Genomic DNA, 26779 nt, shown 5'->3' with positions numbered 1-26779 from the left:
GCTCCATTGTACCCCCATCACCTACAGGGCCTGGCATATAGTAAAGGGCATTCTAGGTAGTTGCTGAAAGAATGATAGGAAGCTCAGAGTAAGAGTCTTAGGGTTAAGTAGGGAAACTTCTTTTTACAGTGTGGGGCAAAGACCAGAGAAAGGCTTGAGTGGGTCAAGTGTCAGGTGGTTATGAGGAACAGCTTGCATAGAATCATCTAGATTGAAGATGAAGAAACACATGTGAGCAAAGGCTGAGGCTCATTTTATTATTATTATTTTTATTTTAGAAAATGTTTTAATGTTTATTTTTGAGAGAGGGAGAGAGAGTGACTGAGCAAGCACAAGTGGGGGAAGGGCAGAGAGAGAAGGAGACACAGAATCAGAAGCAGGCTCCAGGCTCTGAGCTGTCAGCACAGAGCCTGAGGTGGGGCTCGAACCCACCAACTGTGAGATAGAGACCTGAGCCGAAGTCAGACACTTAACCGACTGAACCACCCAGGTGGCCCAGTGAGGCTCATTTTAGTGAGATAAAATTAAGGAATGAAAAAAGGGTCTTAATATAATGTATGTAATCCAACCATTCATATACAATTATATTTTCTAGATTTGGGGGCTCCATATCACCTGATATTTGCGTGCAAGAAAACTTTTTTTTCCTCAACATCCCAATCAGGTCTTGACTGAATTAAAAAATATACATATTTTCTGTTTTTCTATATTCAATGTAGTAGAGTTTATCCACTTACTCTTAGCAGTCAGGCACTGGGATGGCAAAGATAATTCAGCTAGACAGGAGAACCTGGTGCTTCTGGGTTGTGGTGGACTGTTCCTGCACAACACATTTCCAGATAGAGAAAGCTACTACTTGATTTCCTTATGTGGCAGCTCTGTGTGACTATAAGATACTCAGAGTTTGATTATGATTTACTTAAAATCCACCATAAAACTCTACATATAGTTTATGTGAGTCTGAACTAGAATCATATTTCTTGTGATCAGACCCCGTGGGCTCCAGTTGGCTGAGTGGCACACCTGAGGTATTTGTATTCTCTGTGGGAGTCAGAAGAGATACTGAGGGCCAGTACCAGAAAATCAGGCTTCTGGACCATAGTCTAGTATCATAGCCTGGGCCAATATTAGAAGCTTTGCAGAAATAGAGTTTCCAGAGCTCAGGTTGAGCAAAAGAAGAAGTTGAGCCATCCTCTCTTCACCCTTGTATCTGCTTGACTTTTCATTCACTCATGCTATCTCTGAGTAAAATTTTAACTTCTTAATAGATCCTCAAGTTAAATATATCACTTTACTGTAATGCAATATTTTTTGAGAAAAGGTGAAATAACATATTTCATAGAGAAACTGATCATGTATCTCTCATTACATTTGATGTCTAGAGATGTTTTTGTGTCCTGATACATAGCAAAGTAGCTAGTGCAAAGAGTAGGAATTCCAAGTATTTGTTGATGATTTGCTGATTTATTGTCTGGTTTATTCCCCAAACCATCTAAAACCACTTACACACATAATTAAAATACATGAAGAAAAATTAACTTTAAATGAACATTCAGGCAAGGGGGAAATAGAGGTATAAAAGTAATATGGGGTCAAGAGTGAGGCCAGTAGGCAAAGCATATGGAGTACAGTTCTCCATATAGAGTTGATCCTCTTTATTTGTGGATTCCATATTTATGAGTTTACCTACTTGCTAAAATTTATCTGTAAACCCCAAAATCAATATTGACAGTGCTTTCACAGTCATTTTTGGTTATGCCCAGAATAGTGAAAAATTTGAATTTCCAATGCCCACGTTGTCAGCTGAAGTTGCAGAAACTGACTTTCTGTTCCAACTCTCATACACTAAACATGTCCTTTATGTGATCTCTTTGTTCCACATTCTTTTGCAGGTTGTGCTTTTTGTTTTGGGAGTTCACTGTTTAAAATGGCCCCAAGCAGAGTACAGTAAGACCTTGGTTTGTGAGCATAATTCATTCTGGAGACATGATTGTAATCCAAAGCACTTGTATATCAAAGTGAATTTCCCCATAAGAAAGAATAGAAACTCAGATGATTCATTCCACAACCCCAAAATATTCATACAAAAATGATTAAAATACTGTAATATAATACAAAACAATAAAGAAGATACAAAATATAAAGAAAAATAAATACATTAACATCCACTTACTTTGCAAACCTTTGTGGCTGGTGTGAAGGAGATAAGAGAGTGGAGGGTTATTGTGTACGACAACTTTCACTATCACTAACAGATGTTGACTACAATACAGTATTAATAAACTTGTCATATACTGTATTTAATGTAACTGGCAATAAGGCAGCAGAGGAAAGGGTCTATATCTGCAGGCAGCCTGACCTAGAATGAAGCAAAGAATTCATAAGCTTCTTATATGGAAAAGTAAAGGACTGTCCATAGGGGCTTTGAAGTAACAAAAAGTATACTAGTACCAGTTGGGGGCACCTTCCAATGTTCTGAAAAATCACTGATTTCTGCCAAACACCATGGCCAGAGACCAAGCATCCAAGCCATGGGAGACGATCACACAACCCCACAGTGAGCGAGAGAGAGAAGAACCATTGGCTCAGTGGTGATCATGTGACATTCAGGATCCTGTACTACTTGTGTTGCAAGACATCACTTGTTTATCAAATTAAAATTTATTACAAATGTTTGCTTGTCTTGTGGAATGCTCACAGTTACTCACAATCCAAGTTACTCACAATCCAAGGTTCTACTGTACTTAGGTGCTGTCTGTGTTCCTAAGTGCAAAAAGACTGTGATGTGTCTTACCAAGAAAATACATGCTTTACATATGCTTTCTTCAGGCATGAATTCTAATGTTTTTGACTGTGAATTCAATGGTAATAAATCAACAATACATATTAATGTCTTTAAACAGAAATACATAAAAACCATGTTATGTGTTGATCTGCTGATGAAAATATTGTGACCAGAGGCTTTCAGGAAACCTAATCTTTTATTTTCCCTGGAAGCGATGGTTCAGAACTCACTAAGACAGTGTTCCCTGTGTTTATTAAACATAGCTACCACAAATAATGAGAATCAAGTGTACTCGCAGTAGGTGATTTGTACTGTAATCTTTCGAGCAGCTAACACAAGAGAAACAAATGTGAGTAGTTACGTGATTCAGTTTGTCCATAAAATTATCTATATGCTCTTTACCATAGCATTTGCTTGACTTTTCACTTGTAATATCTCGAAATTAATTTCTCTAAGTTCTACATTATCAAAACCCTCCTTGATCCGGCTTCAATCTACCTTTCTAGGCTAAGAAACTCTTTCAATCCACAAATTTTGCAGGGTGACAAATACTGGTGATATTAAAATCAGAGAGACATTTCTCCTTTGGGTGCACACAGAGAGGGCACTATATTTGTTAATGAAGAAAGAGATTTTTTTAAAGCACTTGTGATCCAATGATAGTAATTATTTTTCAGATGATAGGTTTTTTGTTTAGAGATTCCTCTCTTATCTGTTTCTGTAGTAGTGCCCCTATCAGTGCAAGTAATTTAATATTTTGCAATGCTTGTTTTCCACATATCAAAATTTACAACAGTAAAACAAAAAAAAAACACCAAAAAACAAAAACATCTTTTCCTGTAAACTTGATTATGATTTATTCCTCCTATATAATGCTGAATTTCACCTTCCCCCTCTATTTCTCCCATTTCTTCTTTCAATTATAATTAATGATTTGGAAACTTATAATTTTAACGAACAGATGCTTACCTGCTATGGAGAGTTCAGTTTGCTTCAGGGTAGTGGTTTCTTTTCCGTAATTGGTGAGTTTATTCTTCAAGCCTACTTCCCTAATTAGTCCTTAGTGGAAAAAGGAGGTAGTGGAAAAAAAGTGTCCACACCCGTAGAAGGGGAGAAGCTTATGGTGTCAGGTGAAAATCATCACACATACAGCATGAGTATTTTTACTCCGTCTCTTTTTTCTATCAAATTTAGACTTACAGTGTAGAAACCAGTGGATACTTATCTTGATTTAGAGATGGACATTTTCTAGACACAAAATCTATCTGTTAAGATCCTGTGAAACAGAATAAAAAGGAATGGGACCCAGGTGAAGGGGGTACAGTACGTAAATGACAGAGAGGCACTGACCCCTTATATCTTTTTATCCGTTTTGAAGAAAATGATTTTGCTTTCCTAAACTTCCAAGGCTGACAAAGGGGTAGTGTCTAAAAAGCATACTTGTGGAATTGAGAGTACTTTTGGAAATTTTGATACTTTTACCCTATTCTTTTAAATGAAAAGTCAGAGTTTACTCCCTTCTCTCAAATGGCTGCAATTTCAAGCGCCATATAAAACTTACACGGGCATGTCTTCCCACAGCACAATTCCTGAGCTTTGGGATAATAAATAGTAAGAATGTCTCAGTGGTATATGAAGAATGTTTCAATCTGAATGTGGTCACATGGGAAGATACTGGTTACCAACTTATGTCTTATAAAGTCAAGATTAAATGAGGGGAAAATCAGGGCATTCTTTACTTAAAGATGCTTATTTAAGTAACACAATGGTTAGCTGGTACTTGAAAATGACTGGAGAAGTTGTATTAGATGACAATTACTGGATGTCAAAATCAGACTGTTTTTGATCTGGCTATATTGATAACTTTTTTTCTTTTAAGATATTGACTGATGGCAATATATCTGTTCATGGCTGTAAGGATACTATATAAGTCTAATCTCTTCTAAATATTATCTGAGGAAAATCAATTTAAAAAAAGGAACAGATACTGTTATTTGTCTAACGGAAACTGTTTTAGATGTGATGTACAATGTCAGGAAAAAAAAAACCTTAAAAAGGATCAAGTGATTTATAGCCTCTGAGAGACATATAAATGTCTTCCCAGATTTAGACCTCATCCTGTTCTCAAGTGTATCTGAAATAGAAACTTCTATTCTTTTTTCAAAGAAAAAATAAAATAAAATAAAAAACTAAGCAGAATAGGTGTTTTTTGTTTTTGTTTTTGTTTTTTGCCATAAGTAAAAATATCCACAGCATATTACCTTTCCAGGAAAACTACATTGGTTGAAGGTAATTAAATTTGAAATGTGTCCATCAAGCTAAAGTGAATTGTTAACCTGAGACTAAAAGGAAAAAGAAGGGAGGAGGAAGCTTGCTTACTAACATAAGATAAATTTAAAGAGATTTTCTTCTGCAAACCCACATTCATACATATTATCATTATAACACATAGTATCATTATACCTAGGAAAATAGAGGGATTTTTACGTTGTTGTAAACAGGATGTGCTCATCAGCCTCAGGAGCCTCTTCTATTTGTAGCTTATCAGAAAATCCCTAAGTCAAAATTACTATTTTTCACTTCTTAGTTCTGTCACTTACTATTTGAGCAAGAGTATTTGAGGCAGGTATTTAGCCTCCCTGAGCCCCAGATTTTTCATTGCAGGATGGGGTAATAGTTGCCATTATAGGGTTTAATCCCTAGTGTTACTAGGATTAAACATTGGTATAAATGCACGTATACATCCAATTGGTTTAGAAGAGTGCCTGGCACACAGGACACATCAATAAACGCCATTTTTGTCATTGCTATTATCGTTATATAGCCCTATTTCCCCATTTGAAAAACCTACCTTAATTTTAAGGTCTTCTTTAGGGCTGGAAATGGGATGAAATTGACGAAGGCACATTTACTTCTATTAAAAAATGAAATTGTTGGCCGGGTCGCAGCAGCTCGGGAGGCGGCAGGAGCGACAGCGGCCAGGCAGCCCAGCTTCGCGAAGGCTCTGGGCGTGCGGCGGCCCACAGGCACCTGCACGCACGGGCCGCGCCACCAGGATGCCCAGGAGGAAGGTCAATTCCCCCGAGGGGGCGGGGAAGGAGGAGCCCAAGAGGAGGTCGGCACGGTTGTCAGTTGCAAAACCTAGGGCTGCAAGAGTCGAAGCCAAAAAAGGCGGCGGGAAAGGATAAATCTTGAGACAAAAAAGTGCAAAGAGGAAAAGGGGAGCAAAGGGAAAACAGGTTAAAGTGGCTCAGCAAGAAACAAAATGACTTACCTGCAGAAAACGGAGAAACTAAAAATGAGAGTCCAGCCTCTGATGAGGGAGGAGAGAAAAAAGCCAAGTCTGATTATCAGATCCCATGTCTTATCAGTGGCCACTGTCTCCCTTCCTGTACAGATCACAGGAATACTTTTATCAGCTATTTTGTAAATCCAAGTTTTTTAGTAGCTCTAGAAACATTTTAAGAAGGAGGGAATCCCAACTTAGCTCATTTTTTAAGTGTAAATGCTTTTTTTTTTTTTTTTTTTTTTTTTTTTTTTTTTTTTTTTTTTTAGCAGTGAAGTCATTTGCTGGTTGTTTATTTTTTGGTACAACCAGGAAATAGTGGGATATTGAATATGGGAGGCTCTGATTGTCTTGGGTTTCAGCTTAACATTCCATAGATGGGGTAGTTTTTATATACCTTAAAAACAAGCATCCTAAATGGCAATTTGGAGTCAGTCATGCATTTAATATGTCTTGAACATTTTAAATTATACTTCTATTACCATGATGTTTTTGGTAGAATTGTTTCCTAAAGAAAACCACTCCTTGATCTTGGCTCTCCCTGTCAGAATTTTGTGAATTCTGTAACATTCTTGGTCACGGTAGTCCAGTTTCCTAGTAACTTTGTTAATGTGCTGTGCAAGATTAAAAATTTGAGTATGTAGTATATCAAATTGTGAATTAATGGGACCTAATGTAACAACATATCAATATTTGAAGATATTGGTACTTGATATACTGTTAAGGAAAGTTTGGCTCCAAATTTTAAGCTGGAGGGTCACTGGCATAACTTAGAAAAGAATCACAAGTACATGATTTTTTAGATTTTCGGTACATACATTGAGAAGTGTATACAAGTTGAATTGTCGGTACTGATCCTCAGAACAACCAATAAAAACTGAATTATGAAAGAAAAAAATGAAATTGTCTGTAGTAGTTTTATTGAATTTTGAAAATGTCATCTCTTCATCTTCCTCTTTGTCCAATTTTAGCAGCTATCAACCCATCTTTGGATATAGTTGATACACAATTTCATAGCCTGCATAACAGCAGGTCACTTTAATGAGAGCAAACATCTAAGCCAAGATAAAGTGGTTGTATGTTGGTCTACTAGCAACGAAATACATTCAATGGCAGCAACTCTTAGGAAAAGCTGGTTAGAACACAAAAATGGCTCAAGTTACTTTGTACATGATGAAGCCCAAATGGGAAATCTGAACTTCTCTCTGCTCGTTTTCCTTCTTTCCTCTCCCTTCCTCAAAGTTGAGTATTTCTTGACAATGAGTGAAACATCAGAGGATTTAGAAGACTTTTGTTTGAAAACTAAGCCAACCTGAACGATTCACATACTAATTTTCACAGGTGCACCTGCATTTATCTTTTGGTTGAGAATGCCAGGAAATTCTATCCAACCAAATAAAGAAAGTAAATCCTCTAATTTTAGGTTCCAGTGCAGGTGAGTCATATTTAAACAAAACTTGTTTGTTAAACATATGCCCAACTGAAAGTTGAGGAAAATAGAAGGGCTCCTATAAGATAGGAATTTTAAATGACAGTGCACTAAGTTCTGCCACATATCTGTATAGGCTACCCATTCACCTTCCAAATCATAGTTTACCTTGCTTCTTTTATGCTATATATGAACACTATCTGCCATTCCAAAATATATATGTTTTAGCCTTGAAAGTTTGTGGCAGGTGGCACTCTCCACTTGTGGAGAGGAAGTGTTCCATAGCTGTCATGGTCTGTGCATATGAAAACTTAGGTGAGTGAGGATACTCCATAGGACAGTCATCTGAATTATTGGGACCCCACACAGTTAAATTTTACTTTTATTTGGGTCTGTGATTAACTCTTGAATTCGTCACAAAGGGTATACCAAAATTTAGTCTTCGAAGAAAATATTGTGTATGTTTTCGATTGCCTGCCACGTGCCAGAAGATACTGTAGACCTCTCAAAATTAGATCACATACTTTTCAAAGCTGTAAGAGGGTAATATGACCGGTTCATGCATGGTGAAGAACTGGTTACTCAGTAAAAATGGTAAATAAAAATTCCAGCAGACATGCAATAACCTTGAATGGATGCTCTGAGAGAAATAGCAGACATTTAATTAACTCGTCTTTCCCATCAAAAGCTATTATAAACATCATGATTAATGAGAAAGATCTGTAAGTTGGGGCTCTGTTTGTCACTCTAAAAACAAAAGTTCCAAGTTTCCAAGTGAGGGGCTTTACAGATTTTGTATTACCTTGTACTTTTAGTTCCTTTGCCTGGCACTTAGCAGGCAGTCCCAAGTATAGCAAAATGTTTTCTTTAAATTCTGCACCGCAGGTTTCCTTTCTTGAAGACTTCCTCTAAGATCTATTAATGTTCTCCTTGACCATTATTTCCTAAAAGGATATTGCTTTTGACTCTTTCATTAAAGCTCCCTAGGGTTCCACATGACAGTGTGGTCTCCCTTACTGCAATGAGCTTTAGTTGGAACTTGTTTAACTAAGGTTGTGTTTCTGCCTGGAGGGTATAAACACAATTATGGGACTTCTACCTTAACTGACAAGATCGTCTAGGCTAGAAAGAAAATTAATGAGAAATTGCAGTTGTTTTTAAAAAAAAATTTACTGTTTATTTATTTTCGACAAAGAGAAAAAAACAGAGCATGAGTGGGAAAGGGTCAGAGAGAGAGGGAGACACAGAATGTGAAGCAGGCTCCAGGCTCTGAACTGTCAGCACAGAGCCCGATGTGGGGGCTCAAAGTCATGAGCTGTGAGATTATGACCTGAGCCAAAGTCGGACACTGAAACAACTGAGCCATCCAGGTGCCCCAAGAAATTACATTTATTTGTTATTTTATTTTACAAATAAATAAAAGCAAATAAGACAATATACTGTAGTATACAGAAAAGACTTTTAATATATTCAAATGATAATTTACTCATATTATATATATATATATATATATATATACACATATACTTATTACTACAATGAGAAAAGGTTTATAGAAAGGGGTTTTTGTTTGATTTTTCTTTTAAGGGATAAATGTGCTTAGGTTTCTTTTAGATAAAGTATGCTTTGATGATAGTGGAAAATATTCAACATCTAGTCAATAACCAACCAAAGAAATATGGTCATGCTACCTCCAAAGGCAAAGACACCTGGCAAATCTTAATTATGCCACAAAAATCCAGGGGGTTATGTAAAAGAATTAAGGCATTTGGGGATTTCTCAAGTTCCAGATAACCACACAGAAAATGCAAGTCATGAGCTAAAGGATAATAATGCTAGCAAACAATTATGTTTCTATGTACCAGCTACTACACACACTTTATATATGATAGTACCACATTTCCACTGCACTAGCCAATAAATGAGTTCAATTCAGTCACTGTAAATCATTAGATTGTGACTGTTCCTTGTTTCATGGCTTCAGGCAAATAACCAGAGATACAGCAACAGAAATGTGAGTTCCCAGTTTTGGCAACTACTCAAAATAGTTTTTAGGACATTAGATGCTAACAGATCTATAAGGCTAATTTTAAGTGTGTATTGGTAATACATCCTGAAGAAGACTCACCCTCTGCAATATCATCACAAGTAACAGTTTTATAAATTCATAGACATTAAATTAATATGGAATAGTCTAAAAAAAAAAAAAAAAACCTCATTAAGAGGCACCCAGTCTCTTATAGGCTTCTTCAATGAAAGTTAACATATTCTTCATCTGGGGTGAATTATGGAGAACATCCAAGTCCTTCAGAAGAGCATTATGGTTTGGAATTAACGTCAGAATTTCTTTCTGTGGGTGTAACAGAATTAGTTTAAAATTAAAAAAAAAAATTGAGATTAATTGACATAGAACATTAATTTCAGGTATACAACACAATGATGTAGTATTTGTATATTCTGCAAAACGATCACCACAATGAGTCTAGTTAACAATTATCACCATACATAGCTACAAATTCTTCCTGTGATGTGAACTTCTAAGATTTACTCTCTTAGGAACTTTCAAATATACAGTACAGTATTATTGACTAGTTACTGTGTTCTACATTATATCCTCACATTGATTTCATAACTGGAAGTTTATACTTTTTGACCATATTCACCCATATAATTAGTTTTTAACCTTTTATTATAAAAAATGTCAAATGTATGTTAGAGAAAATGGTACAAAGCCTCATATATCCATCATCCAAACTTCAGTACTCATCAACTTATTTCTACTCTTTCAAATTTGTATTATTCTGTTTTCCCTCTGCCCATTTCCTCTCCTTTCACCCTAAATGGATTATATATAAGCCTATTTTAAATTGTTATTTTCTAAAGTTTATTTATTTTGAGAGAGAGAGAGGGAATGAGCATGAGTGGGGAGGGCAGAGAAAGAGGGAGAGAGAGTCCCAAGCAGGCTCCGCACTGACAGGGGGCTTGATCTCACAAATCATGAGATCATGACCCGAGCTGAAATCAAGAATTGGATGCTTAACCGGTGACTGAGTCACCCAGGTGCCCTATTATAAACATTTACACTATAATACCTACTGGGAACCTGTGAAGGCAGATACCAGCGTATAGTCGGCTACAAATAACACAGCACTATTTTATGAAGAGTTATAGGCCATTTTTAGAAGCACAAACTCAACTATTGGAATTTACTTCCAGAAATCTATCCTACACTTATGACCACACAAATATGTAAAGATGTATTATGTATAAGGGTGTACTGAGCAAATAATTGCAAATAGTCTTCATTTTAGTAATTCACAAATTATGGAATGGTATATTCATATAATGGGATGTTATAAAGCTATTGACAAGAATGAGACAGATCTACAAGATGCTCACAAAGAAATATGTTCAAACCATTTTGTCAAATGAGAAAAATAATGTTTACTAAAAACATGTATTTCATTTGTTTAAAAAAAAGAAAAGGATATTATGGTTTTATATATGCAATTCATAACTGGTGATATAGTTGACATGGTAAATTGGCATTTACCTGAAGTGTGGGAGCTTTGAGACTCTTCTGAGAAAGTTCTGGAAGACAGAGTACCCCACTATCTATCTGAAACATCTAAAGTTGAAAAAGAAAGCTACAGATTATTTCAAAAGGCTGATTTCTCTCTTCTTACATTCAAAAGTTGTCTTGGTGGAAAGTAAGCATTAAAACTTTTATCCACACTCTAGCAATACATTATTAAGCAATTACCTGTTTTACTTTCTCTTCCTCTTCTTCCACCTCACTTGTCAGAATTTGAATTTTGTTCTTTAGGCTGTGAATATTCCCAGTCATTGACTCTATGGTCTCTAGTATTTTATCTATTTCCTCCTGAGTCCGAAATAAAAAGTTAATATTTTAAACTGAATATATTATTAATTGAAACCCAAATAGGTATTAATATACATATACATATTTTTAAAAAATATCTCATACAGTGAAACACTTTTGGAAGAAACCGGTATATTTCTTTTTTTTTCTTTCAAAATGTAGACTTCCTAGAAACTAATTTACCAATACAATAATGCATTGTAAGGAAACTTAATTTCCCTGGAGCAAGGAGATCTATATACCCCATGTACAAGAGTATTTCCTCAAAAACTAGGCAAAACTGCTACAATCAGAGATCCTGAAAGATCCGTGCAAATGTGGCAGAGCTCCAGGACTGATGGCCTAAAAATCTGTGCTTTGCCTGTTCATCTCTATCCCCACCACACAAACCTGGCAATCACTCATCTTTCTATTCTCCAGTTTTCCCACTTCTGGAGCACTGTCATGTTATATAGTTGCAATAATACAGTATGTGTAGCCTTTTCAGTTTGGTTTCCTTTATAATATGCATTTAAGGTTCCTCCATGTCTCATTAGGGCTTAATAGCTCATTTCTTTTTAGTGGTGAATAATATTGTCTGATGTGCCACAGTTTATTTATCCATTTGCCTACTGAAGGACATCTTGGACTTTTCCAACTTTTGGCAATTATGAATAAAAGCTACCACAAACACCCATATGCAATATACCAAGGAGCGTGATTGCTGGATTGTGTGGTAAGAGTATGTTTCATTTTGTTTAAGACGCTGCCAAACCGTATTCCCAAGTGCTGTACCATTCAGCATTCCCACCAGCTAGAGTTCTGTTGCTCCACATCCTTGTCTGCATTTATTGTTTTCCATGTTCTAGATTCTGGTCATTATAATAAGTGCATATAAAGTCTCTTTTCATCTCTTGTTTTCCACTCCAATTTGTTTGGTTACTTCCAGTTTACTTGTACTAGAAACTAGAGAGTTTGGTCTAGCATTTGCTGATCAAGTTTCACCTGTTCCCCAGCCCTGAATTTCCTGTGACTTGGCTTTTGGATTTTGAAGAGTGCTGTCCAATACCACTATATGTAAGGTGCATGTATTCCCTTCCTGCCATAACAAACACAAACTTGGTGGCTTAAAACAGAAATTTATTCTCTCACAGTTCTTGAAGGCAGATGTCCAAAGCAAGGTGTTGGCAGGGCAGATTCCAGATCCCTCTGGAATATCTAAGGGAGAATCCTCTCTTGGTTCTTCTGGCTTCTATGGCTACAGCACTCCAATTTCTGCATTTTTTTTTTTTTTTCCACACAGACTTTTCCTCCATGTCTCCGCATAAGGCCACTTTTGTCTTTTTACTAGACAACTGTCTTTGGATTGAGGGCCCACCCAAGATAAACCAGGATGATCTCGAGATCCTTAATTATATCTGGGAAGACTCTTTCCAAATAAGGTCACATTCGCAGGTTCCAGGGTTAGGACTTGGGCATCTTATTTTGGGGGCCACCATATGACCCAACCCAGAGGGAATGAATAACAGCACTGAATGCAGAAAACAGTATTAATAGGACTACAAATTTCCATTGTAATTAAAAAATTATTTTGTTGCATCGCTTTGGTTATCTTCTTTGGGTATTCCTACCCTACCTATGCCATTTCTTCTTTGCTGAGCTCTTACATTTGTCACTTTTTCTCAATACCTTTAAAAATTTCCATGTTTCTTTTTGATTCTTAAAATTTTCTCTTTATTTTGTTTCTTGTAAGTATTATCTGTTGTGTTTAATTCTCCTTCTAATTTAGTCTGTACACCTGAAAGGTTTCTTTCTTTTACTTTTAATTCTTCACTGAATTCTGTAGCTGCAGTTTTTGGTATCTCTAATCCTGATTAATGATTTTTTCCATACCCTCTATAGTTTTTCTGAATTTCTTTGTTTGCTTGACAATTAGGTTAGTGTTCATCTGTTTTGTGAACACATGTTTTTGGTATGCTTTTGTTACCTGTGGATTATTTTTTGTCCTTATTTGTATATTTTCTTATGTTAACTTAGGTTGTGAAATTCTATGGTTCTGTTCTTATCTTAATCCACAGAGATTAAAACACTAAGGCCCAGCAAATCTTTTACCACCTTCTCAGAGTCACTCCAAGACTTTGCTGACTGCCTTTTCCCTAGTATCATCACGGAGTGAGAGAGCTCAATGAACACACTGTTGTTGCATGAATACAACTTGTTACTCATTAGCTGATACAGGTTTTGGAAAGTCACCATCAAGAATAACTCTAGGCTACAATGGGGCAAAACAGCGGTTCTAAGACACACAGCGGAAAACTGATGGATACAGACAAAACCTACAAACTCCTAGTTCAAAGGCTCTATTATATCAATGAAGAACTCTTATACCCAAAATGCCAACAGTGCTTCCATTGAGTAACTGAATATTAAGCAAGCAAAACCAAGACTGTTGTAATGTTGTGATATAAAAAATACGTATTTGGTCTTCATCCCTGGTTTCTGGCACAGAGCCTCTAAAATCCTTGTAATCTGCTGAGTGATTGGGGTGACAGCAGCATCTTTTCTATTCATAATAAGCCCCTTTCAACCTTACCTGAGTTTATGCTAATAATGAATGATTTAGAGAGGACAGAGTCTGGTTGCCAGAGCAACCCACCATGTCAGTACAGGGTTGGAACTTTTAGCCCCACTCCTCGATCTCCTGAGAAGGGGAAAGGGGCTGGAGATTCAGTTATGCTCACGTGATGAAGCTTCCATAAAAACTATAAACAATGGGTTCAGAGAGCTTCTAGGTTAGCGAACACGTTGGGGTGCTGGGAGGGCAACACCCTTCCCCTATATCCTGCCCTATGTATCTCTTCCACTTAGCTGTTCTTGAATGTATCCTTTATAATGAACGGGTAATAGTAAGTAAAGTGACTTCCTGAATTCTGTAAGCTGTTCTAGCAAATTACTGAAAGTGAGGAGAGGGTCATGGCAATCCCTGATTTGTACTTGGTTGGTCAGAAGTACAGGAGTGGATGGCAACTGTCATCTGAAGTGGGGGGCAGTCTTGTGAGACTGAGCCCTTAACCTGTGGGGTCTGTACTAATTTCAGGTAGTGTCAGAATTGAATGAAATTGTAGGACACCTGGTTGGTGTCTGCAGAGAACTGGAAAAGTGCTTCGTGGGAAACCCACACATTTGGTGTCAGGGGTGCTGAGTACAGAGAAAACAGTTTTTTCCATTTAACTCTATTTACCCTTTTGGCATATGGAGGTCCAGTTTTTGCTGTAAAACAGAAATGCTTCCAAGTATTATAAAAATCACAGTATCATTTACGATGTTTGATCACTTTCAAGTGGTTTATGCAAATATTAAATGTTAAGATAACATTTGCCATCATTTACTTTAAAATCACCTTAAAAAAAAAAAGTTAAACTCACAAAAAAGAGTAACAAAGTGGTTACCAGGGCCTGGGGGATGGAGGAAATGGGGAGAGGTTAGGAAAGGGTACAAATTTTCAGCTATAAGATGAATGAGGTGTGACGACCTAGTGTGAAACAAGGTGATTATAACTGACAACACTGTACTGTACACTTAAAATTTGCTGAGAGAACTTAAATGTTCTTACCACACACAAAATAAAAAAATCATGTGAGGTGATGATGTGTGAATTTACCAGATGAGGGAATGCTTTCACAAAGTGTACATATATCAAGTCACTACAATGTACGCTTCAAATATCTTAAGATTATAGGCCAATAAAGCTGAAATAAAAAAAATAACCTGTATTAATGTCATCTAGGTGCTCATTACATGGTGGAACTATATCAGTAGTTAAAATATACTCTTAAAAAGTAGTAACAGTGGGATAAAAACTTGGCTATCATCTCACAACACGAAGGAAGTGGAGTTTCTATTTAAAACGTATATAATTCATTAATTTATAATATGTGTAAATTATATACATTTCATTAATTTATAATATATGTAAATTTGTTGCTCAGAATCAAATCCATCCAATGTTGATTGTATGGAAAAACCAGAATAAAATGTGAATTCTGAATTATTAGAAATCCTTGGGCATACACATTCCTTGCATAAACTACCACCCAAACTGTATTTTCTGAATTGCTAACAAAGACCTATGTGCCATTACCCACAAACTGCTCTGAAGTGGCTAAGGGATATAACGTCTAAGTATTTAATAAACCCCCTAAGTTTGCTTTTCTTAAATGTTCAAATATCGACTAATTAATAAAAGTCTGAAGTTAATCACGATACCCAATGTTATCTCCCATTACCTTCTACAAGAAAATGATCAAGAATCAGAATTTGAAGTTGGGCTAAGGTCTACATCATAACTTGAAGCAGTATGTGCTTTTAGTTTTAGCTAAAAGTATTGGATGTCTCTTTTTTCACATTTGTAAAATGAGATCACATGGCATAGACCTCTTTAAGTCATTTTTAGAATTAAGGGATATAACTATAAGTGCCTAGAGTAGTGCCTAGAACATAGAGAGCCCTCATTACATGTTAGCTATAATGATAATAAACAACAATAATAATGATGACCATGCTCTTCTTGTCAATAAGTACCATATACAGAATGGAAAAACTAATATAATGTTTTGAAATTCTATAGCATTTAGTGATGACCTCCTGTAATTTGATAATCCAAAATAGTAGTCCAGTTAAAGTCAGATAAAAAAATAGAATTGCTAATCATTAATATATTAGAAGTACTTTTAACTTTAGAGGCCCAAGGTTTAGGCAAAGTTTTTGCTTTGACTAATAATAATAATAATGATAATAATAATAATAATAATAATAATTTAATGAATTACTTGTTCTAATATCAGTATTCATTACTCAGAGAATATCATGATAATTCAAAAAAATTTCTTGTTTTCTTCCCCTTTTTCCTAACTCTCTAATTACGGACTCCCTGTTCAAATATCATACCTGTAATAATGCCAGACCTTCTTCATTAGCTCTGTGCTCTGCCCTTTCCATTTTCAGTAGACTTGACACATTAGTTAAATCTTTCAGCTTTTTGGGAGGGACTTTAAGATTTTCACACAGTTGTAGCAATCTTAGGGATAAAATAAAAACATAATTATATTTACTTTTTTAGTACCATTATTTTTGTTTTTTGTTCTGTTTGAAGTACTGTTGCCATCTCTTCTCTGACCTCATATTCCCAAGGGCTATAATATTCTTTTATTAACAGTGGCTAACATTAGCAGTGAGTCACCCATAAAAAGCCATGACACATCATCTTTAAACCTTTCAATTTATTAAGATTTATCTCAAATCATAGGGCACTTAAGCTGCTTCATGAAAGGAAAAAATTCTATTTTACATATTTAACAATTAATTGTATTATATACATTTATTTATACAATTTAATTTTTATACAATTTCATTTATACATATTTTAAAGTAAAACTTTCCTTGTATCTTCTGAAAGTGTTTCCTGGACTATTATAGCACATAATTCTATTGGTTATTGTGATTGTTGGATAAAAGATGGAACACTACTCTGTAAGTCATAATTATGACCCTGGATGCTATATTTCAGTTGTCTCAGACAATGTGACCAATGAAAAAGAACTTCTATATCAGTTACTCTAACAATGGCTTTGAAGATAAGTGAGTGCCATAGAGTTTAAGGCAAATAAAACATGAAGATTAAAGTGCTTTGTTCAGAGGCGCCTGGGTGGTTCAATTGGTTAAGTGTCTGACTTTGGCTCAGGTCATGATCTTGTGTTTCATGAGTTCGAGCCCAGTGTTACACTCTGTGCTGACAGCTCAGAGCCTGGAGCCTGCTCTGGATTCTGTGTCTCCTTCTCTCTGACCCTCTCCCGCTCTGTCTCTCAAAAATAAATAAACATTCAAAAAATAGAGTGCTTTGTCAAAAGTACTATCATCATAAATACTATTCAATATTAAAGTTAAGAAATCCTTTCTAAATATATAAAGGAAAAAAATTAAAGAACAAATTAAAAACAAAAAGATAAAAAAACAAATTAAAAACAGAAAAAAATTAACAAAACAAGGGTAAGAAAGCCTCCTTCAAACCAGGTTGATTAGATCACCAATAGAAACTAACCTATTACTACCCTCACTTGTAGCAGGGAGCAATACAGCTTTCCTAGATTTGATTCTTGAATTCGAGAAGAAATCAAGGAGGAAAATCTAAATTTGGTTGCTTTTACCTAGCAGCAGCATTTTGGCATTCTCCAAAACCCTACAACTTAAGATTTGTAGGGTTTTAACAAGAGTGGAAACCAAAACTCATCTTCCAAAAAATACCAGATAAGAACGGTAAACTGTTAACTTCGAATTGCTCAACATGAAGGGAGTTAAAATTGACAAAATATTTTTTCAAATCCCAATACAAAACAATGAACTGTAGAAGTAGGCATTTTGTGATTTTCAGACTCTTTTCTTAATAAATTCTCTTAACTTCAGAATTGCATGCAGCAGCAGTTTAGAATATACATTTCCAAATTGCTCATCTTCTTAAAACAACAGAAGCAACAACAACGAAAACCCAGTATGAAAGAAAAACTTTATATCCCACAAATGTCTGTTCTGATAACATAGGAACAGATCAGATTTTTACTAATTATGTTCTAACAATTTTCTATTGCATAACTATATTACCTTTTCTTTAGATAGTTAAGATGATACTGAACTTGTTCATGTTCTCTAATATTGTCACTCAAAATTGTTCTGGAAAAGAAAAAAGATATTGAATAAGTAGTAGTTTGAAATACAACTAATACAATGTTTACTTTTTTCTCTCTGATTTCTTTCATGTGTCTCTTACTAGCCAGGAAGAATCAATCACTTTTTATTTTATGTTAAATACATTTTAAGCAGAGATAGAATCAAAATTCTTTTCATTACATTTTATTATTGTAATTAATTTAGATGAGTTCAGTTTCTTGATGGCAGAATCCATCTTTACATCCCCTTTAGCATGATGGTAGCTTATGTATAGTGCCAATTCAACTCAACTTCTTCCTAAATATCCCTAGTGAGGGAACAACTTTAAAGTTTACAAATAGCAAGTTATGCCACATAGGCTTTGTTTTTCTTTCTTTGATGGAATGATAAGCTTCTGAAATTAATAAAGACTTCTTGCTTAAGGCTAATAGCATCACAAGACATTACGTGTATCTTCTTCTGAAAGAGAAAAATACCCTACCACCATAAAACAAATAATGACAGTTAAAAGGATACCGTTTGTAGGAAACATGTGAGTACAAATCAGGAGTGAAAAAATTTCATACTTACATTATTACTGATTCCATCATAGCTTGTAAATGCTCTCTGCTCCTCTTTGAAAGAGGCTGCCAGGTTTTTCTCTTGTTGAATGCTACCTTTACCCGTTTTAGATTAGTATGCTCTGTTTGCCCTGTTACTGGTGAGAGAAGAGACTCTGGTCAATCTCAAAGTTTTATGTTTTTACTTAGGAAGAGTTTCAAGTATAAATTTACTTTAAAAAGCTAATAGAATTACAAGAACCAAAATATAAAACTGCAGGAATCGTTTAACTTCTTTTTTATTGCACAGCCATAATATGTCAAGTGTCAAATATGAATATGCTGTCTATTATTATGTTAGCTAAAAATATTAGTAGCTGACATTGCAGATACAAACCCAAGACAATTCTAAATGAAGAACCAGGCTACACTTATTAGGATTCAATATAAAAGTCTGGTTCCCAGAAATGATATAAATTAAAGAGCTTCATTGAGAAGACTAGAAAGCTATTTCTACCAAATGCTGAATGGCAACTGGAACAAAATATTCAGGGTCTCCTAGGTTGTTGATGTTGTTCTACTTATAAGGGATAAACAAAGGAGATATGCTACTGGCTCCTCTGAAGATTAGTTCTGGAGAGAAGGGAGATAAAATAATTATAATTAGAAGTATGCAAAGCATTACAAAAGAAAAAGTTCTATGTACTATGTGCACTACAGTAATATAAAACCAGAGGACCTAGCTTGGTCTTGGTGAGAAGACGGAGGGAATTCTTCAAAGAAGTGATGCTTAAGTAAAGATGACTGCTCCAAACTAATTTACTCCAAACAAAATTGGACAGTAGCTCCAAACTAATCTATACAATAGTGGTAGGACAGAAGCATATCTGTTTTAAAGAGAAATCAGTAGAGAAATCATGTGTCTCCATGTCACAAATCAGTAATAATTCAGACTATGGGACACTGGTTTTTTCTAGTTCCTATCAATTTAGAATCCTACACAATATTTTGCTAGAGGTGGTAAGTAAAATTTCAGTTGAAGAAAATAACTGACTAACAAGTACTACTTTTTCTTGCAAAAATGAGAATGCAGCTGTTTATCACTATCTTTTCCAGAACTCATAAACAAGATGCTGAGAATTTTTTCATGAATACAGATAGTATTGAGACCGACAGACAAGTTAAATAAGCTAGAGAAAATAAATACCTTCAGAAGGCAGATGCTTTGGATTTTTATTTTTTGCTGTGTTTCTAACCTAAAGGAAAAAACACATGCACACATAATTAATCATCAGGTAAAAAGATAGCGTTTTTGATATATATTTGTCATGTATGTCGAAGAGTATCCATATATCTTCCGACAAGAAGGAAAAAAGTAGATTGCCACTTCTGCAGAACAAGAGTGTGTATTTATCACAGGCAGCAGATATACTAAAGCAATTCCTGGACAATGGTGATAATGTACAGCAGAATTCCATACAATGTCAAAGAATGTTTTAAAGAAATTGTGAGTCATTTTGCCTGTGAAATAGTGTTATATACTTCACCTACAAAAAAACATAGGGAAAAACACATTTTAAAAATTATTTTATAATAAAAATTTTGGAAGAGAGGGGCACAATGATGGTAGACAGAAGCTAATTTCTCCCAAAGTAATTTTTCTCTATGATAATAAATATATCTTCTCCTAACTCACAGATTTTCCTTTTAACATAGAATCTCTATACACTTTATTCCTAGTCTTCACATTTAAACCTTAGCAATGCCCCATTACCCCTTCCTGAAAATAATTCTCTGATCAATATCTTTGGAAATTGAAATACATAATTTTCATCTGAGAACTTTTACAAATCATATTGCAACAGCTCCCACATAATATGAATTACTACAATTTGTAGTAAAACTGCCCTTTAGTCTTCACATATTTCTTCACATAGAACAGATGATATTTTCAATCTCAAAGTTCTAAATGATAAACTCAGTATTTTCTTTACCTTTCTCTCTGGTAACTCCACTTCTTCATCATCAGTTTTTCGTTTTGGGTTTTTTTTTAACTGTTGAGGTCTTTTCTTGGAAGCCCCTGGTTTGTTAGACATCTTGATTAAACAGAACAATCATAACAAAAAGTCTGGAAAGATAAAAGGACACAGAAAAGCTTAAGCCTGCATAACAAATTTTGTTAAAAAGAGCTACCTATACATGTTCCAAATTTGCTTTAAAAAAATCGTAATGAAAGTTTTGGGACAGTATTGTTTTTAGAACATTTAAACATATTTCAAAACAAACATCAGTTATTATTATTATTATTATTTTTTTAATTTTTTTTTCAACGTTTATTTATTTTTGGGACAGAGAGAGACAGAGCATGAACGGGGGAGGGGCAGAGAGAGAGGGAGACACAGAATTGGAAACAGGCTCCAGGCTCTGAGCCATCAGCCCAGAGCTTGACGCGGGGCTCGAACTCACGGACCGCAAGATCGTGACCTGGCTGAAGTCGGACGCTTAACCGACTGCGCCACCCAGGCGCCCCAAACATCAGTTATTATTAAAGTAAGTGTGTCTAATTCAACTTCATTCTTAAAAATATCTTCCATTTTTATGGCTTTACAAAATTATGTGAAAATGCTTTTGCATTTATTACTTTATACTTCCTCAATACAGTAACATTATCTCCATGTTTAGATCCAAGAAAATGGAAATATAAGGTATTAAATTGTCTTACTCTAGTCACAGATATTCTCCATTCTCCTTATGAAAGGAGATAATCTTTAGGATCATATTATGAATCTATGTTGTGGAAATTCAGGTGGAAAATTCACTCATAAGGATTTAAGCTCTAACTCTGCCTGGGCTACTTGCATTTTAAAAAAGCACAGAAGTATACTGATTACCCTGTCCTCCCACAAATTACAAACAGGCACAGAAGTGGATGAAGATGTCAATGGCAACATTTAGAATGACTCCTTTTCCCTATCTACTAACTAGTAAGTCACCAAACTTTTCACTGTTAAAAGGAACAGAGGAATAGGATGTTTATTCTTGTATTAGACCATAAGGAGTAGGTAGCTTAGAAGTTAGGTACAGTATACATGGAGGGGTGTGTTAATGTGTTTGCAGACATGGCTGGGAGATATTGCAGGTTCTGTTCTAGACCACTGCAATAAAGTGAGTCAAATGAAATTTTTGGTTTCATTTGCATGTAAAAGTTATGTTTACATTATACTGTAGTCTAGTAAGTGTGCAATAACATTATGTCTAAAAAAACAACCAATGTACATACCTTAATTAAAACATACTTTATGGCTGAAAAATGCTAACCATCATCTGAACATTCAGCAAGTCAATCACTGATCACCATAACAAATATCATAATAGTGGAAAAGTTTGAAATATTCCAAGAATTCCCAAAATGTAACAGAGACAGGAAGTGAGCAAATGTTGTTGGAAAAATGGAGTCAAAAGACTTGCTGATGCAGGATTGCCACAAACCTTCAATCTGTAAAGAACACAGTATCTGTGAAGTATGATAAAATGAGGTATACATATATGTGTGTGTATACATTACATATATATGTTTTCTAGGCATATACAGTTAGATATGTATCAGTCACCATTTAAAATTTTAGAGTTTAAATATATACGGAGATTGAGAGATAATAAAGGAGGTACTTCGGATAAATCTATTTCTTCAAATTTTAAAAGGTGAAGTTTCAAGATTTTTTCAGTAAGATTAACACAAATAGTGAGACATAATTAACTGAACAATCACGAACTACACTTAAGGACTACTTGTAAGATCGTTGACAAAAAGCCGTGGAAGTTAAAATACACTTTACCCTGCTCTTGAACAATGTGGTGCTTTACACCTAGTCTCTCGTGTTATATTCCTGAGACGCCCAATTTTCTCAACTTGTCATCCGTGCCCTTATACTTCCCCTACTTAAAAAAGCCAAACCACATGAGAGTTTCACTTGTGGACCTCTCCTGGAAGGCTGCCATATATACAGCAGTACACGTTGTTCACTGAAGAGTATCTGGGCGAGGGAGCAAGAGAGGGCTGAAATTTAGTACTCACTTCATCCGATAGATTAAAAATGGTGCAAATTCCTCTCACTCCAATTATCGAGAGATGGAGTCTATGTTCCCTTATCTTAAATCCTGGCATTCAACTGTTTGAACAGTAGCATACGGTGGAAATGATTCTGTACCAGTTTCCTGGCCTAAACACAGAAAGAATCGCAGCTTCAACTTCGTCATGTTTAGGATATTTGGTCTAGGAACCCAGCTACCATGCTATAAGGAAGGCTAACGTGGAGAAGAACTGAAGCCCAGGCAAAATCCCCAGCTGAACTCCCAACAAGCAGCCAGCACCAACTTGCCAGCCTGGCATGTACCTGAGCCAATCAATATGCCGCAGCTGATCCTGTATGGAAAAGATATGAGTCAGTCCTACCAAGTTGTTTCTGATCCCAAATTCTGGAACAAAATAAATTATTTTCTCAAGTTAAAAAAAAAAAAAAATCCTTCCCCAATACCTAGCATACAACACCCAAACTCTTTACCATGCCATTTACAGTCCTGAACAATCTAGCCCTGCCTAGCTCCATATTTTTCTCCCACTACTCCTTGTAAGACTCTCTCTCTCTCTAGTACATTTGAGGATTTCCTGAACACACTTTGAGTATGCATGCACTATGCCCTCTACCTGAGCTGCTCGCTTGCCTCCGTCCACCCTCCCAGAGCATGAACCACCTGTTCTCCATGCCTCCTAACCACACCACTCCACTCTAAAAGTCTGTGGGCTCTTATGGTCTCTAACTTTCAGCTCACACTTACGTATAGTTTGGTTCTGTTTATCGATTTTTCTTGATATTCTTTATTCAAGAACATATAATTTACTGCTACTCCAAATTTAACTCACAAACTGTGACAGTCCTTTTAAATATAGAAACTGACAGTATCCCTTTAGAAACTTTTATTGCAATTTGGCAACAATTTTATGTATACTGAACTTGATTATAAAATAATTCGCTGTTTTTTCTTTTTAAATGTCATTTTCCCAGTAATTTATTAAAAACAAACAAACAAACAAACAAACAAACACCACTTTCTTTTTTAGAGACGTTTTAGGTTCACAGCAAAATTAAGCAGCAAGTTTATAGAGTACCCATATACCCTCTGTAACCAGTAACCACTCACTACCCCCAGCCTCTTCCACTACCAACATCCCACACCTGAGTGGTACATTTGCTACAATTCATGAACTTCCACTGATATATCAGATCACCCAAAGTTTACGCTAGCGTTCATTCTTGGTGTTATATACTCTATGGGTTTGACTAGTAATTAATTTTGGGTTGTACTGTACAAAAGAATCAGTTGTGACAGATTAAAAGTAAATAAATAAATAAATAAAAGTTGGTCTTTGACTACTGGCAAGAGGAGATGCACCATTTTCATCGATACCTATTTGAGGCACTAAACCATAGCGCAAAAAGTTTCTCAACCTCCGCACTATCAACATTTTGGATGGGGTAATTCTTTGTTGTGGGGGATGCATTGTTAAGATGTTTAGCAGCAGTTATGGTCTCTAGCTGCAAGCACCCTCTCTTTGCAGCCCCTCAAGTTGTGACAACTAAAACTGTCCCCTGGTGGGAATGGACATCAGATTGAGAACCACTCCCAAGAGCAAGTCAGGGATAAGGATAAATGGCCTAGTTCCCAATCTTGACTCTGCCATTTAACTAGCTGTACAATTTTAGGCAAGTAAAGTTGTTCAATATCCCCACTGGTAAAATGGGTTAAGGTTAAAAAGCACCAACATTAAAGGTTTTTGTGAAGCCAAAATTTTGTACAGAATACGTAAAATGCGTAGAATATAGTAAGAATTCAATAAAGAACTGTCATAATTTTCTATCACTTTTGGGCTAATTGTAAAGGAACTAGAATAGAAATTTTAATATAAATGTAAAAGGAATAGAAATTTTGCCGTTTTAGGTCCACAGGAAACCACAGCCTAGCGGTAGTGGGTAGAGACAGATATGAAAACAATTGCTATATAAAATTACATACCATGTGAAAAAGCTAGAAAAGACAAATAAGTGAATGACTCGAATTGATGTGTGTGGGGGTGGGGGAAGAATGCTACATGCTATGCAGAAAAAAAAAAGTAACATGTGAATTACATTTTGAAATATTTAGCCAGAAGGACCAAGAATGAAGTATTTGAGAGAAAACAGCAAAAGCCTGATGGCAGAACAGTTTAAAAGAAACTGGTCTGTTCAGGGACAGGGAAAATTCAGCGATATTTTAATGTGTATGGGAGTAATGGACAGAAATAAGACTGGAACGGTGGTTTGCGGCCAGACACTATACTGCAGTAAAGAATTTACCCTCACTCTGTAGGAAACAGGGAGGCCTCCTACGCTGTCCTGTTTTCCTTATCGGTTTCCTGAAATTCGTGGAAACCAACTCTCTCAGCCTAGGGCTCTATACAGGCACACAGGGCGAGCGCCAAGTCTGGCAAACAGAAAAATACTGTTTACCTCCTGACAAATGCCTCGGGATAGCAACTCTGCCGACCGAAGTTACCTTAGTACCCAAAGATACTAATCTCTAGAGCTGCACTTCGTCCCAAGATGGGCCGCAGGATATTATGGAAAACGAACGAGGAGGCGGATGAATTGGGGAAAGGAGGAACTGAGGAGCCAGGCGTGGCTTCACTCCGGCCTCGCAAGTCAAACAGTTCAATCCTTGGCCCCAAAAGTGATTTCCCTCTCACTGGAAAATCATCTCACGCTCCCGAAATACAAGCCGCGGAGACTGCCATAATCGCACTGGCCACAAAACTCATTCCGCAAGCTGGACGCACCCGCCGATAAAAAAGCGTTCATTACTCACCAAAGGTGCCTATTGAATGCTCCAGGAGGCCAAACTCTGAGCAATTGGCGCCAAAACCGTTGAAAGTCAACAAGGCCCGGAAGTGGGCGGGTAGAAACCGGAAACCCGGGAGTAGAGAGGCGAGCATTCTAGCCCCCCCACTAACGTCATCAGAGGCGCGCCCACGGGAGCGCGACGAGATTGGCTGCAGGGAGGGCGGTGTCCGCCTACACCCCCTGACTCCTCCAGCTGACTTTTGCGCAAGCTCCGTGAGGGGCTCAGCTGTGTGGATCTCTGACTTCTAGGGCTGGGTCTTCCGAAGCCCAGCCGCCGTCTCTCACAGCCGAGGTCTGAGACAGGCAGGCCGTGAGTAAGACTGTGTATTTAGGGATGTCACCTTTCACTGCCCTCTATTCTTCTGACTCCTCTCTCCCCATTTATCCTTGTCCTCTGAGCCTGTCCTTTTTCTCCTCCCGACTTCCTTATTTACCTTCCCACTGTGACGGCATCCCGCTCTCCCCTATCTTGGGTTTAAAGTCTCGACCGACTTCTCTTCAGCGTGATCAGTGGGAATTCGGAGGTACTTCTGGAAAGAAGGTGTTAGTTCGCCTCGGGGGCCATGTCGCCATCTTCCCCCGGGTACCCCGAAACCCCGAGATGCCGCTCGGCAGAGGGCGCTTGCAAGATTGCAGAGGGGTGCGCGGGCGCCACAGCTGTCTCTCTTCTAGGCTGCAGCTCTTGTTACTGTGAGGTTGTTTGTAAAAGGTGGAGGACTGAAAATGACTTTGTCTATACTTGTGGAGTGAAGGGTAAGAGGAGAAATAGGAAAGAGAGGTCTAAATTAACATAAAATTATAATTTACTAACTTGTTCTGTTTTATCTTGAAAGAGCAATCTTTGAGACGCTGGAAACCTTGGATAGTGTGTGTATGTGTGTAAAGTTTTAAATCACTTGATTTTTCTCCCATCATTTTCTAATATTTAATGATACACTTATGCTAATATTAAATACAATTTGCATGCTGTGTCTTGTCATCTCCAACCCAAATTGTTTGAACATGGATTGAAGGTGGTTAGCCTTTCCTAAAGTATTAATGTGGAACCACATATTAACAGAACTTGAGAGTTATTTGATTCAGAACGGTAGGTATTTTACCCATATTTTGGGAGGGTCTGTAGGGATGGGCTTCATGATTACTCTTTAACATATTGTAATCATCGTAACTTATATTTGTTTTACATGTTTTTTCTTTGGATCCTCGAAGCCTCTTTATGGCGA

General features: G+C 36.4%; 2 protein-coding genes and 1 pseudogene across 4 annotated transcripts in view; 2 read left to right on the top strand and 1 right to left on the bottom strand.

Moving 5' to 3' along the window:
• Positions 1 to 5841: 5841 nt before the first annotated feature.
• Positions 5842 to 6296, top strand: LOC122490618 (annotated as a pseudogene).
• A 2644-nt stretch (positions 6297 to 8940) lies between these two features.
• Positions 8941 to 25714, bottom strand: CENPQ (centromere protein Q). Of its 3 annotated transcripts, XM_043591626.1 has the most exons (10): positions 25522 to 25714; positions 21749 to 21776; positions 20616 to 20753; positions 19829 to 19877; positions 18653 to 18779; positions 18017 to 18085; positions 16310 to 16439; positions 11264 to 11383; positions 11054 to 11128; positions 8941 to 9850 (listed from the first exon to the last, which is right to left on the bottom strand). In XM_043591626.1, exons 3-10 carry the CDS (start codon positions 20715 to 20717, stop codon positions 9719 to 9721), a joined length of 804 nt encoding a protein of 267 aa, XP_043447561.1. In that variant the 5' UTR covers positions 20718 to 20753; positions 21749 to 21776; positions 25522 to 25714; the 3' UTR covers positions 8941 to 9718. The 3 variants fall into 3 exon arrangements, with proteins under 3 accessions (XP_043447561.1, XP_043447559.1, XP_043447562.1); XM_043591624.1 differs by lacking the exon at positions 21749 to 21776 and having other exon boundaries at positions 20616 to 20749; XM_043591627.1 differs by lacking the exons at positions 11264 to 11383; positions 21749 to 21776 and having other exon boundaries at positions 20616 to 20749.
• Positions 25695 to 26779, top strand: part of MMUT (methylmalonyl-CoA mutase) — a 36232-nt gene continuing 35147 nt past the window's right edge. The window contains exon 1 of the mRNA XM_043591623.1: positions 25695 to 25866. The gene's annotated coding sequence lies outside the window, so the exon portion shown is untranslated. The remainder of the gene's footprint in view (positions 25867 to 26779) is intronic.

Source organism: Prionailurus bengalensis, chromosome B2 (genome assembly GCF_016509475.1).
Source record: "Prionailurus bengalensis isolate Pbe53 chromosome B2, Fcat_Pben_1.1_paternal_pri, whole genome shotgun sequence".
Taxonomy (NCBI): Eukaryota; Metazoa; Chordata; class Mammalia; order Carnivora; family Felidae; genus Prionailurus; species Prionailurus bengalensis.
Note: the sequence above shows the minus strand (reverse complement) of the source record. Positions and strands in the feature narration are given on the sequence as shown.